The following is a 16,768-nucleotide window of genomic DNA, read 5'->3' as shown; positions in this document are numbered from 1 at the left end:
ACCCAATAACCATAGTGAGGGGTATTTTTCCTGCAAGCCCTGAGCTAATGGGAATACTAATTTAGCAACCATTACTTAGCACCTCTGTAGGTAAAAACTGCTTATAAAAGCTCTGTCTGTATCCACATCTTTTCAAGCATGACGAACACACACCAGGAGATCTGTCTGCTCATTTTTGCCCTGCTTGATTCATGATAGCAGATTTAATTCTTTATTTTGGGGAAAGAGAAAGATGTTTCTCCACATTAATTACATATCACAACAAAGGTGAGAGGAAAATTTAAATTACCGTTGCCAAGGTTACACCACACTGTTCTTGGATGAGGAAGATAATTTCTATGTGCAGCCATTATTAAGGTCCACTATGAGGAAACAAACACTTTTCTGAAGTTTGATGAACCAAAGTCAGACACTTAACCAACTGAGCCACCTAGGCACCCCTAAAACCGTATGTACCATATGTTTAGAAATGAATTAAGAATAAATATTTTATTCCCAATTCTCACTATTTTTTCTTGGCATTCTCTTTATCTGCTGAATAATCCAGGATCTTTAATATCCTTTTGTCAATTGAAAGGAATTTTTTATTTTATTTATAGAAACATTTGATATATTTGTAGTTTATTTTTATTTTTATTTTTTGAAAGAGAGATAAAGAGTGTGAGTGGGGAGGGGCCGAGAGAGGGAAAGAAAGAATCCCAAGCAGGTCCAGCACTGTCAGGACAGAGCCCGACACAGGGCTCGATCTCAGAAACCATGAGATCATGACCCGAGCCAAAATTAAGCATTGCCTGCTTAACCAATTGAGCCCCCCAGGCACCCTGAGATATTTGATTTAAAGAGCAGATAAAGATAAGTGTAGTTGTACCATTCTGCCTATATAGGGGTGTATAGCTTTAGAGTAAGATACACACTTGACCAGGATTCAGTAGATTCAAGTATTTTTTTTTAAACCATCAGCTCATGTCATTTCTTGAATATAAATTTCCTCATCTACAATGTGAAGAAAAAGTACCTGTTGACTCTATTCCAAGGCTGTCATCGATGCTTCAACTAGAGATAATGTTTGTAAACTGTCAGGATCAATTTTTAAAAGTTCAATGACCAAGCTTCATCTGCTAAATGCTCATTTCTCCCAAGTAGGTCTTTATCAATTACTCCTTGAACGAAAGCATCTCCACCTGACATGCCAATTGCACTGTATAACTAAAATAAATGTAAACACTATCACCCAATGAATGAGTTGGACCATAATTTAATGGACCAATAAAATAAATTACAAACAAAAAACTTTAGCTGGACAGATATCTGAATTTCCACCTCTTTACTGCCTCCTAGGGAAAGGTCATCATGCAATATGGCTTTGCTTATTCCTGGAATCATATCTTATCTAGCCAGCCAGTATTCCAGGGATATTCATACAATATTCATGTGGCTCACTGAGAAATAAGACTGCAATTTTTGTTCTTCTTCACACCATTACATCCAGATTAGAATTCAAAATGGAAGAGATACATTTTCCTGAAGAGTTTGTGCTACAGCGATCAGAATTAAGGTATGACACATTAGATCATATTTACACTACCAACCAATTCATGTGACAGTTAAAAAAAACATTGAACTGCGGTGTCAGAATACCAAAATAGTGGTAACATTAGAACGAAAAGAAAAATCAACAAGGTTACCGGCTGAAATGTGAAAATATCCAATTAATTAGATTTGGCATGAATTATCTTAAGATTGTAGAATATTTCACTGTATGAGATTTTAGGTTTTAGACCAGTGGTTCTTAAACGTTTTGCTTATGAGGCAATGGACAGTCACTGATTAAAGAAAGACAAAGTAGTATTTTATTGGTGAAAAGTGTCTTATTTAATATGGAGAATAGTAGAAATTAGTTTCTACAAGTAAAATTCAATGTAACCCAAATATGTGGATTAGTTTTAAAAATGTTTTAAGTTTACATCCTCTACTCATGCAGAAGGAAGGATGGTATGCATCCTTTTCCTTTTTGTATAAGAATCTAAACTAAACTCCCCAGCCAAGCTGTATATACCTTAAACTTTGGATTCTGTTTGCCTAATGCTGGCTTTCTGAATGACAGAGCCTCCCTCTTATATCCGATATTTTTCTGAAGTGCGTCTTTTATGCAAGACGTCGTGAGAGAATTTAGGAGGGCTATGGTTTTATTGAGCTCACAGATCAGGTTTCATGAAGTTTCTTGTGAGCCTGCCCATCTATACATGTTTGGTTAATAATGCCCATAAGATTGGCAAAATTTATTCTGAAACTTGCTGACTTACTTTCCTGTAATTGTTTTCCAGCTATGACGGGGGCATGGGAAAATAGATAACCCTTTGTCATCTCAGTACATCTTTGGCTGCTCCTGTGATCTTCAAGTCACACACCACACTAGACCACACACACACACACACACACACTGCACACACTGTTGTTGGCTTAGGTAAATTTATAAGGAGTAGTAAAATTCATACCATGAACCAAAGTTGCTACTGATTGGAAAGTTTGGGAATGTGAAACAACTAATGAATTCTATCAAGTAACCAGTATAACTTGGTTTGTTAATATAGTTCACTGAAGAAATAAATTATTTTGTCATTGAACATTTCTTAAGTTTTCATACAAAGGAATCAAGATGGTATTCAGTTCAATTTGATGGCTATATTTATTTATCTCTGAGAATCAAACACTACTGAGAGTAAGAGATGCTTAATTTTTTAATAGTTTATTTATGTTTCAGACAGAAACAGAGCATGAGTGGAGTAGGGGCAGAGAGAGAGGGAGACACAGAATCTGAAGCAGACTCAAGGCTCTGAGTAAGCTTTTAGCACAGAACCCGATGCGGGGCTCAAACCCACAAACCTTGAGATCATGACCTGAGCCGAAGTCGGATGCTTAACCAACTGAGACACACAGGCGCCCCAATAGATGCTTAATATTAAACAGAAAATTCAGAACAGTTTTAATTACCTTGTATCTGTAAAATATATGTACATCAGGATGTATAACAACATTTTATCAGATTTATAGACGTAAGCTAATCAGTTTGACATGTGACACAGAACAATGACACTTATTCCATTACTTAGTGGGGTCACACATTCAGAGTTATCCAAAGTTATCCAAAGGTATCAGTCAATTTGTTTACTTATAGCCAAAAGAGATATGGAAGACAATTAATGCATATGTGTGTGTGTGAATAAGAAAAGAATGTAATATTGCACAGGTGTCACTCCCAATTTAGGGCTCCATACCTTGACCAGGACCAGTCTTCTCATAGTGTGGTCCATGTTACCAACATCACAATCATTTGGTCTCTTCTTGAAGGTACAGATTTCAGGATCTCATCTTCAACCTAAGCATTCAAGTTTCTAGGTGTGGAGTCTGGGAATTGTAATTTAGCAAGTATTCCATAAGGTTCAGCTGCACAGTAACAACTGAGAGTCGTGAATTAGAGCTCAAAAGTGTTCAAGAAACCCAGTAGAAAGAGTACAAAGAGATAGGGTCAGCAACTCCTCCCTACTAGGTGAGAGAAATCTGCTAAATGCAGGGGAAAAGTTACTGATGTTCATGGAGGTTTGATAAAAATTTTACCCCAAAACTGATAGAAGATACTTCTTTCAGATGTCTGGATATTCCTTTTTATGGTGAATTCAAAAGTCATTTGGGTAAAATCCATAAAATCCTTGAGGCAGTTTCCTTCTATTTCTCTCTATGTAAATGAAATAAAATTTCACAAAAGTTGACTATAAAAACAGTGAGGATATAAATCAATTTTAAAAGGTGTTCTTTTTTATGGCTGAGGAGCCACATCTTTACCCTTGTATCTATTGATGGACACTTAGGTTCCTCCCATACCTTGGATATTGTAAATAATGCTGCAATAAAAATAAGGGTGCATATACATTTTTAAAAAATTAGAGGGTTTGAGTGGGGGAGTGGAACAAAAGGAGAGGGAGGAAGATAACCTTAAACAGGCTCCATGCCCAGTCTGGAGACCGACATGGGGCTTGATCTCATTACTGTGAGATCATGACCTGAATCAAAATCAAGAGTAGGATGATTAACTAACTGAGCCATCCAGGCGTCCAGGAGGGCATATATAATTTCAATTTAGTGTCTTCGTTTTCTTTTGGTAACACTCTATAGTGAGATTAGGGGATTATATGGTACTTTTCTTTTTATTTTATCAAGGATCTTCATACCGTTTTTCATAATGGATGAATGTTCCTGTCAACAGTGCATAAGGGTTCCTTTTCCTTCACATCCCTGTCAACTCTTGTTATTTCTTGCCTTTTTCACACTAGCCATTCTGACAGGTGTAGGGTGATACCTCATTGTGGTTTTTATTTGCTTTTCCTGATGATAAATGATAATCATCTTTTCACGTATCTGTTTTCCATCTGTACATCTTCTTAAGAAAATATTCATGTTCTCTACCTATTTTTAATTGGATTATTTGTTTGTCCTGGTATTGAATTCTACAAGTTCTTTATATATTATGGATATTGACCTCTTATCAGACATATAATATACAAATATCTTTTCCCGTTTATTAAGTTGTATTTTTGTTTCACTGATCATTTCCTTCACTGTGAAAAAGAGTTTTATTTTAGTGTGGTCCCAATAATTTATTTTGCTTCTGTTTCCTTTACCTGAGCAGTCATACCTAGAATAATGTCAAAGAGATTACTTTCTATGTTTTTCTCTAGGAGATTTATCTTTTCAGGTCACATATTTAGGTCTTCAGTGCATTATGAGTTTAATTTTGTGTGTGGTCCAGTTTTATTCTTTTGCACGTAGCTCTCTAGTTTTTCTAGCACCATTTGTTGAATAGACTTTTTCTCATTGCAAATTCCTGTCTCCTTTATCACAGATTGATTGATCATGTAAGTGTGCATTCATTTATGCCCTTTATATCCTTTTCTATTGATCTAAATGTTTATTTTTATGCAAGTATCATGCAGTTTTGACTGTTATATCTTTATAGTGGATTTTGAAATGTGATGCAATATTTTGAGCTTTCTTACTTCTCAGAATTGTTTTAGCTATTTGGGTTCTTACAAATTGCCATACATATTTTAGCATTTTTTATTCTAGTTTTGTGGAAAATTCTATTGGGTATTTTGAGAGAGATTACATTGTATTTGTAAATTGTTTTGGGTAGTATGGACATTTTAACTATATCAACTCTTTTAGTCCATAAGTATGGAATATCTTTCCATTTTTTGTTTGTTTCTTGTTTAATTTCTTTTAACAGTGTTTCACAGTTTTTAGCATATAGTTCTTTCACCTCCTTGGTTAAGTTTACTCCTACATATTTTATTCCTTTAGGTGCAATTCTAAATGGAATTATTGTTTTCTCTTCTGGTTGCTTTGCTATTAGTTAATTTTAATTAAAGATTTCTGTGTATTAATTTTTTATTCTGTGACTTTACTGAATTTGTTACTTTTAATAGTTTTCTGTTGGACTCTTTAGTTTTTTAATGTATAGTATTATGTCATGTGCAAATAGTGACACTTTTACTTTATCCAAACCAATTTATATGTCTTTTACTTATTTTCCTTGTTTGATTACCATTTGTGACGTGGATAAATGTAGAAAGTATTATGCTAAGTGAGATTAGACAGACAGGGAAAGACATATCCCATATGCTTTCACTTATATAGGTAATCTAAAAAATTGAACAAATGAATAAACAAAACAAAAAGCCATAATGCAGGAAGAGATTCAATAATACATAGAACAAACTTGTGGCTACTGGAGGGGTGGAAGGGTGGCAGGAATGGGCAAAAATGGGTGAAGGGGAGTGGGATGTACAGGCTTCTATATAAACATAAAAAATATAGTCAACGTATTGTAATAACTTTGCATGGTGACAGATGATAGCTACACTTGTGGTGACTCTAGCATAATGTATCAAGTTGTCCAATAACCATGTTGTACATCTTAAAGTAATGCGACATCACCCATCAAAGATAATTCAATATAAAAAGGGGGAAAAGTGTGTCCTTTCTCCTGCTTATTGGCAATATCAAATTTAAGCTTGAGCTTGTTGGTTCTCTGAATACAGATGATGAGAGGATACTAACAAAATCCATTCTATTGACCAGATAAATATTATTGAAACCTGAGTATGTGCTGGGGCATTCAATAGTCTACACCCTGAAGGAACTTCAACAAATTAAGTGCATGATATTGGGGTTTCCCAAATATAGTTGCTTAATTCAAGAAATACATTTAGCCCATGTTATACATGAATCACAGAAATATTTTATTAAAATAAATAAATATAATAAAATAAATTTAATAAATATTAAATATTAATATTTTATTAAAGTCTTATGCTATTATGCTAAAACTGTTTTGACTGCAACCATGAATGTGAGAAAAATTGTACCAATTAAAGTATTCTTCATATTATCAAAAAAGGACAATTAAAGGTGAAGTAGGAATAGTAAATATAGAAGAGGGTAGAGCATTAATAGAAAAAATAGTGTCATTTATATGCTATGGTTATTAATTCTTGTCCTATAATTTCAACATCTTTATGAGGTCGGAAACTTTGTTTTCAGCAGCCCCTCCAAAAATAGTCCATGGTTCATGCTCTACTATCAATTACTATATTTTATGGGCCTGCTTCATATCCATGTGTTTTGAAAGTGTCCACTATCTTTCAGGTGAAGCTGGTAAGGAGACAGCATGGAGAAAAGGAATGAGACATTGAGCACAGACTTCATTCTCTTGGGCCTTTTCCCTGGAATTAAACATATTGACCTCCTTGTCTCTGCTGTCCTCCTCATCTACACCATTGCTATCACAGGAAACGCCACTTTGATTCTCCTGATCTGGGCAGATCCACACCTCCACACTCCCATGTATTTTCTGCTTAGCCAACTCTCTCTCATTGACCTGGCTTTCATCTCCAGCATAGCCCCAAAAATGATGGTTAACTTTTTCTCAGGAAAAAGGAAGATTTCCCTAATCAGCTGTGGGACCCAGATCTTCTTCACCTTGACCCTGGGGATTGCTGAGTGTCTACTCTTGACATTCATGGCTTATGACCGTTATGTGGCCATCTGCAATCCTCTCAAATACCCAGTTATTCTCAGCCTCCAGGTCTCCCAGAAAATGACCATTGGGTCCTGGTTGGGAGGGGCTCTGTCTTCCTTGGTCCACACAGCCTATGCCATGCACTTTCCCCTCTGTGGTCCCCGGGAACTCCATCACTTCTTCTGTGAGGTCAAGGCCATCTTGAAACTGTCTTGTGAGGACATCTCAGCCTATGAGAAGGGGGTAGTAGTTACCAGCATTGTTGTGGTTTTTCTCCCCCTAAGCTTCATCTTGACTTCCTATACTCTCATCTTCCTGCAGGTCTTGAATATAAACTCCCGGGAAGGCAGGAGCAAGGCCCTGGCTACCTGCTCCTCCCATCTGACTGTGGTCATCTTTTATTATGGCCCAGCCATGCTGATATATATGAGGTCTGGATCTTCCCATACCCCCATCATGAACCAGGCTCTCTTTATGTTTGACACCATCCTCACTCCCATGTTGAATCCTCTCATCTATAGTCTAAGGAATAGGGAGGTTGTAGCCTCAATGAAGAAGGTGCTGGGAAAGTGCTCCATTCACAATAGGTTTCCATGTTTCAATTGCTAGACAGAAAACTTCTTAGTTCAAATATCTCTGGGAGGCTTCAGGGTCTGATGAAACAATGGAACTCTGTTCCCATTTTCTCTCTTCAAATTTTGAGCTCATCTTATCCTTGCCTCCTGCTGTCTCATCTCCTCCTAATCTCTTTTAAGTAACAAAATCAACAAATTCTCTGGATAGAGAAAAAACAACACAAAAAGTCGACGACTTCTAAGAAGTCTAACTTACAACCAATTCTCTATGTGAATATGAGCTTTCACCTAATCCCCTCATCTTGCTTCATTTGTGTCAGTTGATAGAAGATCTCTCTTCCTTCCTTTAAATGTAGTGAAAAGATATAAGAAAATTGTAGTATGCTTGGGAAGAAAATAGAAAAGTTTTTGAGATCACAACTTCATTACACTTCATTTGTAACAAGCCTCCAGATGCCCATTAATTCCAGGTTGTGAGCCAATGAATAAAGCAAAAGTAAGTACTTCCTAACAATCATCACTTTTCTCCATCTGGTAACAAAATAAACCATGTCCATTAACCTCCCAAATATCATGAATATCTTTTTTTCCCTTAAATAGTTTATTGTCAAGTTGGTTTACATATAACCTCCAGTACTCAATCCCAACAAGTGCCCTCCTCCATGCCCATCACCCCCCTTCCCCCTACCCCACACCCCAGCCCTCAGTTTGTTCTCATCATTCAAGAGTCTCTCATGGTTTGCCTCCCTCTCTCTCCCCAACTATTTCCCCCCTTCTTCTCCCGCTTTGTCCTCCATTAATTTCCTCCTAATCCACCTATATGTGCAAATATATGGTATTTGTACTTCTCTGACTGAGTTATTTCTCTCAGCAATATCATGAATATTTTTATCCTGTTCTTCTTTTCTTTCCCTAATCTCAACAATAGTTACCTATGAATGTTCCAGCTCTACCCTCCTGTTTCATTGTGATTTATCCACAATCCTACCATTCCCCTGGTCAGAGACTCATCACTCATCAGTGGCCTCCCACATCCAATGAGGTAAATTATACATTCTCTTATGTGACATCAAGGCTCTGTATGACATGTCTCAGCGATTGTACCACCAATTCCACCATCTACTGTAGCTGCAGCACTGCTCAGTAGCTTGTAGCTTCTCCAGGAGTCATGTTCCTTCCAAACTCTGCTTCTTTCCACAGGCTGTTACTTCTACCTAGAAAGTTGTTTAACACCCAACTCTCCAGGTCCCACTCTCTGCCTGAACCCCCTTCCTTCAGATCTCAATTCAATACTTCTAACTCTGTGAAGCCTCCCCAGTTTCCTAGCAGGCTGACTTGGTAATAATACATCTCCCTCTTGCACTAACGACTCCTGTATAGATACAGGTCTATCTACAAGACCTTCCCACAAGTTCTGTAAATTGAAAAATGCTCACAATGTGTATTTGCTTAGTGGATTCATTAATGAACTTGTTTGGCAGAGCCAATATATTTCTCTCTTTCCAGATTCCCCTCTTTACCTTTTTTTCTGTGCTCCTTTCTCTTCTCCCTTACGTCTTTCCACATAAATCAACAGCAATAGTGATCTAAATTGTTTCTTTTTACTCATTGAACAGTTTTGAGCTTCCTATAATTTATTTTAAAAGCATGATGCCACTAAAATATGATTTTTTATATTTTAAGACAAAATCATTAAAATATTTTATACTAACAAAAATAATTATAAAAGTACTTTCTGTTTATTCTGTTTTTTATTCCTTATTGTTTTCAGAGAAAGTGGAGTAAAAGATATCTGTGTCAATTAATAACATTAAACATTATGTAAAAATAAAACTGATTATTTAAATTTAGAATTTCTAGACAGAAAATAACACCTTGTTAATTGCTAATGCACTTAAGACGAGGTCAACATTTCCAAAATAGTCTTCCACTAAACCAAAGAGTCTAGGGTATCAGTAAAGATAATGGAACAAAACAAGCTCTTGGTCAAAGTACAGAAGACCTGAGATTAAAAAAAAAACAAACCTGGAGATTTCCTTTTTAATGTAACATTTTCAGGATCTTTAATATGTTAATAAGTGCTCCTTAGCTTAAGATAGGGTGAACAATGTTTTGCCAAACATTTTTCAAACTGTCTTGCAAAATGCGTTCAGGAATATTTGAGTCTGAATTAACTCCCACAGTTATGCTCTTCCAATGTGATCAGAGAAAAGGCTGACAAATGAAGCTCTAACATTTTAGTGATGAGACACCTAAAGGTTGGATGAATATAATGTTATATCCTTTTATACCATGTTAATAAAATATCCAGAATTTGGAATGATCAGCTATATGCTGTTTAAAAGAGACTCATTTTAAATCTGAAGACACCTTCAGATTGAAATTGAGGAGGAGAACTGTCTATCATGCTACTGGAAGTCAAAAGAAAGCTGGAGTAGTCACACTTATATCAGACAAACTAAAGACTGATTTTAAACTAAAGACTATAACAAGAGATGAAGAAGGGCATTATATAATAATGAAGAGTCTATCTACAAGAAAAGCTAAGAATGATAAATGTTTACGCCCCTAACTTGCGAGTCACAAATATGTATATATATTAATTATACATATAATTAATAATAATATGTTATAATATATAATAATTATAATTATATTATAATATATAATAATATATATTAAATATACATTAAATTATATATATAATTAATCACAAACATAAGTAATCTTATTGATAATAATATGGTAATTGTAGGCGACTATAATACTCCACTTATAGATGGACAGATCATTCAAGCAGAAAATCAATAAACAATGGCCCTGAATGATACACGGGACCCAATGGGCTTGACAGATATATTCAGAACTTTTCATCCAAAAGCAGCAGAATGCAAATTCTTCTCAAGTGCACATGGAACAGTCTTCAAAATAAATCACACAATGGACCAAAAAACAGCATTCAACAAGTATAATTTAAATCATACCATACATATTTCCATATCACAACAGTATGAACCTTAAAATCAACCACAAGAAAAAATTTGGAAAGCCTCCACATGCATGGAGGTTAAAGAATATCCCACTAAGACCGAATGGGTGAACCAAGCAATTATGGAAGAAATTTAAAAATATTTGGTATCAAATGAAAATGAAAACGTTACAGTCCAAACCCTTTGGGATGCAGCAAAGACAGTCCTAAAAGGATAATACATTGCAATCCAGGCCTATCGCAAGAGAAAAGAGAAATCCTAAATACAAAACCTGAAGGAGTAATTATACTGTTTTCATGATTATTTTCTAGTACTAGGATGTACAAATGTGTTGGCAGTTAAAATTGCTGTTGACTTATATATATTTTTTAAAAGACACAGTAATAAGACAATGAAGAATTGCTGTTAAGTTTCTTTGAATACATTTATTCCCAATTCTATATCACGACAGTTTTCGGACATAACTCCTTTCTTAAGTTTTACTTGCACCATCTTTGTCTACAAGGAGATGGCACACAATGCCAAAAACAGAGGAACAAAGCCAACATTTTAAATTAGATGATACATAATGCTATGGAAGGATTTGCACAAATGTGCATATTTGTATAGGGAAAAAGTAATATGACAGATAAAGTGTACAAAACAACTATAATATTCCTTTAATCAGTCTACTGACTAACAAAGTGCTGATGCATAGGGGCACATGTACCCCAATGTTCATAGCAGCACTCTCCACATTAGCTAAAACATGGAAAGAGCCTAAGTGTCCATCAACAGATGAATAGATCAAGAAGATGTGGTTTATCTATACCATGGAATACTACATGGCAATGAGAAATAATGAAATCTGGCCATGTGTAGCAACATGGATGGACCTTGAGGGTGCTATGCTGAGCGAAATAAGTCAGGCAGAGAAGGACAAATACCATATGTTTGCACGTATAGGAGGCTTAGGAGGAACCTAACGAAGGACCATGGGGGAGAAGAAGGGGAAAAATAGTGGGGGAGAGGGAGGGAGGCAAACCATGAGAGACTCTTGAATGCTGAGAACAAACTGAGGGCTGATGGGGGGGGGGGGGGGGGGGGGGGGGGATGGGCATGGAGGAGGGCACTTGTGGGGATGAGCACTGGGTGTTATATGGAAACCAACTTGACAATAAACTATTCAAAAAATAAAAATAAAAAAAAATAAAACAAATTACAAGGTCCATAAGAACCAGTCCAGGGCATCCTAGGCGAGTCCCAGTGGTTAGAGCCATAAAATTTTCAATCCTTGCCTGAGTAAGTAACTTGATTAATGATCTGTGAATACCTAAGGATAAATATGGACATAGGTGGTTAATCCGAAAGTAGTATACATGCAGAAATTCCAGGTCCCATCAGTTGTTGGACATTGGAAACCATTTTCACTATTGAAATAATCTATATCACACTACAAAGACATGTTGGGGGGTTCTTACTAACTAAATATACTGAACTTGTATCTTTAAGAGATGATAGCAATTTTGTGCCAAGCAATGTAATATAAAATGACCAAAATCAATATTCTTCATTAGTATTGCTTATCCTATCAGATTGATGACTAAACATAATATTTAAATAACAATGGATACCAATTCATTAATCTCTCTCACATTCAAATATACTCCCGTATAGGGGCGCCTGGGTGGCTTAGTCGGTTAAGCGTCTGACTTTCGCTTAGGTCATGATCTCGCGGTTTGTGGGTTCGAGCCCCGCGTCAGGCTCTGTGCTGACTGCCAGCTCAGAGCCTGGAGCCAATTTCAGAGTCTGTGTCTCCCTCTCTCTCTGACCCTCCCCTGCTCACGCTGTCTCTCTCTCTCTCTCCTAGAAAAAAAAAAAAAAAAAACAAATATACTCCCGTATAATAAACGCATCACTGATTTGCATTTATTCGAGGTTCAGGAATAGACGCAAACCAGTGGTGCAGTTATACAGCAAAAGCAGTAACACTGTATATTTTCTCCAATGATCTTCCAGATTAAGCAAGTAGACTAAGAATGGAGCAAAGAAATGTATCTACCACCACATATTTTATTTTCTTTGAGTTTTTAAAAAATTACTCCCAGCATCGGGGCCTTCTCATCTCCATTGTCCTTATGATTTTTGTAATTTTTGGCTGTGACTTTTGGAATCATCTCTGACACATATGTACCTGCTGATCTGGGGTGATGCTTGTCTCCACAAACCCATGTAATTCCTGCTCAGCTACCTTTCCCTCATTTACCTAAAGCTAATCTTTATCAATGTCTCCAAGATGATCATCAACTTCTCTGGACATAAATATATCTTCCACATTGGCCATAGGGTCCAAATCTTTCTTAATCTAGGAGTGGCTGAGTGTGTTCTTGTGACTCTCATGTCCTTTGACCACTGTTAAACCAAGTGTAGCCTCCTCAGGTACCTGGTCATCATAATACTCTGAGTCTGCATGCAAATGGCCATTGGTTCTTGGGTTGAAGGTGTGCTCATCTCTTTAATGTACACAATTTATGTCATGAACTTCTCTGCTTGTGGCTCCAGGAAAATTATCAGCTTCCTTCTGAAGCTCTTGTGGGAAGATCTCAACCTATGAGAAAGTGATGTTATTGCCCAGCATTGTTTTTCTTCTCATTCCCTTGGATTCATTCTGACAGTCTTCATCTGCCTTATTGTCTTCCACATGAACTTCTCTGAAGGCAAAAACAAAGCTCCTCCCATATCAGTGTGGTAAGCCTCTACTTTGGTTCAGACATGAATATACACATGACTCCAAGTTCCTTTCTCACCTCAGAGGTGAACCAGCATCTCTTTGTGTTTGATGTAATCATTGTTCCCATACTGAACCCCTCATCCATATATTGAGTAGCACATAGCTACTGGGGTCTCTGAGGAAGGTTCTATGGAGAAAGCTGATTTTCAAACAGAAAAGATGATGGCACTTGTTCCTTAAAATGCTCAGTTAGTTAAGCATCCGACTTCAGCTCAGGTCATGATCTCACAATAGTGATTTTGAGCCCCGCATTGGGCTTTCTGCTGACAGCTCAGAGCCTGGCGACTGATTCAGATTCTGTGTCTCCCTCTCGCTCTGCCCCTTCCCCACTCATACTCTCTCTCTCCTTCAACAATAAATAAACATTAAAAATGTTTTTAAACACCCAGATTCTCTATTGTTCTCCCAAGTAATGCTACTGCTGTTAGGAAACACTGAATTTCAATTTTTGACCCATATTAAAAAAGTATACTTCTTTCCTTTTAGATATTTAATAATGTATACCATAGTGCAGTGGGGAAGAGTAGTTCCTATATAACAGTGTTACTTGAATTTACTGTAAGAGATGTCTAGTTTCCCTAGACTTTATAAACCAATTTCTGGGAGGTGATCTAGACATATGTATGCAACAAATTTTACATGATTCAAAATACTCTGCTGCATAACATGGTCCTAATGGACCTATCCAACCTCATATTCTACATTCATCATCAGTACACTCTATCCTAGCCAATATTGGCTTATTCGCCTTTGGAATTTTCAAGTGATTTCATGAGTCAACATATGTCCATCATGCCACTTTACCATGACTGTCTCAAAATTCTCTCTTTGATTTATTACATTATTACCAACTTCAATGGTTTCCCTTTACCTCTAACTTGGCACATTTTTCCATATCTGAAAAAATATTAATGATATGATTATAAAATTTAAGAAATATTCAATAATGGGGGTGGGGGAGTCCATGTTCTGACAACCAAAGGCAAATACTTTTAACAATTTTGTTCATTAAATTTATTAATTACTTTCTATATGATATATTTTTGTTTTTAACTGCAATATTGTAGACATGTAATAATAATATATTGGTTTCAACTGTATAGTATCATGATTAGACAATTATATGCATTATAAAATTCCCATATAGTAAGTTACTGTCTGTTCCCATAAAATATAATATTATTTACTGTATTCCCTGTGTTGCACCTTTCATCTTGGTAACTTATTTACTTTATAACTGGAAATTCATATCTCCTAATCCCTTCCACCTTTTTTGCCTACCCCTTCACTCCTATCCTCTCTGGCAACCATCATTTTGTTCTCTGTATTTATGAATCTGTTTCCCTCCTCTCCTCTCCTCTCCTCTCCTCTCCTCTCCTCTCCTCTCCTCTCCTCTGCTCTCCTCTCCTCTCCTCTCCTTTCCTCTTCTCTCTCCCTTCCCCTTCTATCCCCTCCCCTCCTCTCCCCTCTTCTTCTTTTCCTCCCCTCTTCTCTCCCTTCATTTCCCTCCCCTTCCTTCTCTTCTCTTCTTTTCTTTTCTTTTCTTTTCTTTTCTTTTCTTTTCTTTTCTTTTCTTTTCTTTTCTTTTCTTTTCTTTTCTTTTCTTTTTCCTTTCCTTTCCTTTCCTTTCCTTTCNCCTCTCCTCTCCTCTCCTTTCCTCTTCTCTCTCCCTTCCCCTTCTATCCCCTCCCCTCCTCTCCCCTCTTCTTCTTTTCCTCCCCTCTTCTCTCCCCCTTCCCCTTCTATCCCCTCCCCTCCTCTCCCCTCTTCTTCTTTTCCTCCCCTCTTCTCTCCCTTCATTTCCCTCCCCTTCCTTCTCTTCTTTTCTTTTCTTTTCTTTCCTTTTTCCTTTCCTTTCCTTTCCTTTCCTTTCCTTTCCTTTCCTTTCCTTTCCTTTTCTCATCTTTTCATTTATTTTCTTTATTTGAAAGTCCAGTATAGTTAACATGGAGTTTTATATTGGTTTAAGGTATACAGTACAGTGATTCAACAATTCTTTACATTACACAGTTCTCATCACAAGTGCAATTCCTGTTTTTAAGTTTTTAGTATTTTTACTTATTTCTGAGAGAGAGAGAGGCAGCGTGATCAGGAGAAGGTTAGAGAGAGAGGGAGATACAAAATCTGAAGCAGGCTCCAGGCTCTGAGCTAGCTGTCAGCACAGAGCGCAACGTGGGGCCCGATCCCATGAACCGTGAGATCATGACCTGAGTTGAAGTCGGACGCTTAACTGACTGAGCCACCCAGGTGCCCCACAAATGCAATTCTTAATCCCCAATGCATAATTTACCCATCCATCCCCACCTCTCACTCTGGAAACGATCAGTTTGTTCTCTATAGTTTAGAGTCTGTTTCACGACTTGTCTCCCCTCTCTCTCTCTTTTGTTTTCCTTTGCTATATTTTTTCCCTAAAGTCCATACATTAGTGACATTATATGGTATTTGCTGTTCTTTGACTGACTTAGTTTGCTTAGCATAAAATTATCTAATTCCCTGCATGTTGTAGCAAAAGGAAATATTTCATACTTTGGTTGAATAATATTCTATTGTGTATACATACCACATATTCTTTATTAATTGATCTATCAATGGATACTTTAGCTCCTTCCATAATTTGGCTATTGTAAATAATGCTGGTATACACATCAGAGTGCATATATCTCTTTGAATTCGAGTTTTTTTTTTTAAGTTTGGGGTAATTACTTAGTAGATCAAGTAATGAATAATAGGGTAGTTCTTTTTTTAAAATTTTTTGAAGTACCTCCATACTGTTTTCCACAGTGGCTGCATCAGTTCACATTCTGACAAAGAGTGCAAGAGGGTTCCTCTGTCTCACATCCTCACTAATACCTGTTATTTATTCTGTTGTTCATTTTAGCAATTCTGACAGGTGTGAGATAATATCTCGTAGTTTTGACATGCATTTCCTATTTTGTTTTACTTTAATTTTAGTTACTTAATACACAGTGCGATGTTGGTTTCAGGAGTAGAATTCAGTGATTCATCACTTACATGCAACACCCAGTGCTCATCACAAGTGACCTCTTTAATACCCATCACCCACCTAGCCCATCTCCCATCAACATCCCTACATCGACCATCACTTTGTCCTCTATAATTAAGAGTCTTTTATGTCTTATTTCCCTCTTCTCTTTTTCCATCCCTTCCCATATGCTCATCTGTTTTGTTTCTTAAATTCCACATGTAAGTAAAATCATATGGTATTTTTCTTTCTCTGATTGACTTATTTTATTTAGTATAATATATTCTAGCTTCATTCCACATCATTGAAAATGACAATATTTTGTTCTTTGTGATAGCTGAATTGTATGTATATACCACATCTTTTTTATCCATT

The 16,768-nt window shown here is 36.6% G+C and overlaps 1 protein-coding gene across 1 annotated transcript; it reads left to right on the top strand.

Annotated features, from left to right (window-relative positions):
- Window positions 1–6,724: 6,724 nt before the first annotated feature.
- LOC120227290 (olfactory receptor 2AJ1-like) lies at window positions 6,725–7,684 on the top strand. The gene has a single exon (XM_039225430.1). The coding sequence runs from the start codon at window positions 6,725–6,727 to the stop codon at window positions 7,682–7,684; it is 960 nt and encodes a 319-aa protein (XP_039081361.1).
- The last annotated feature ends 9,084 nt before the right edge of the window (window positions 7,685–16,768 follow it).

The sequence above is a fragment of the Hyaena hyaena genome, unplaced genomic scaffold, assembly GCF_003009895.1.
Source record: "Hyaena hyaena isolate Hyena2069 unplaced genomic scaffold, ASM300989v1 scaffold_2158, whole genome shotgun sequence".
NCBI lineage: Eukaryota > Metazoa > Chordata > Mammalia > Carnivora > Hyaenidae > Hyaena > Hyaena hyaena.
Note: the sequence above shows the minus strand (reverse complement) of the source record. Positions and strands in the feature narration are given on the sequence as shown.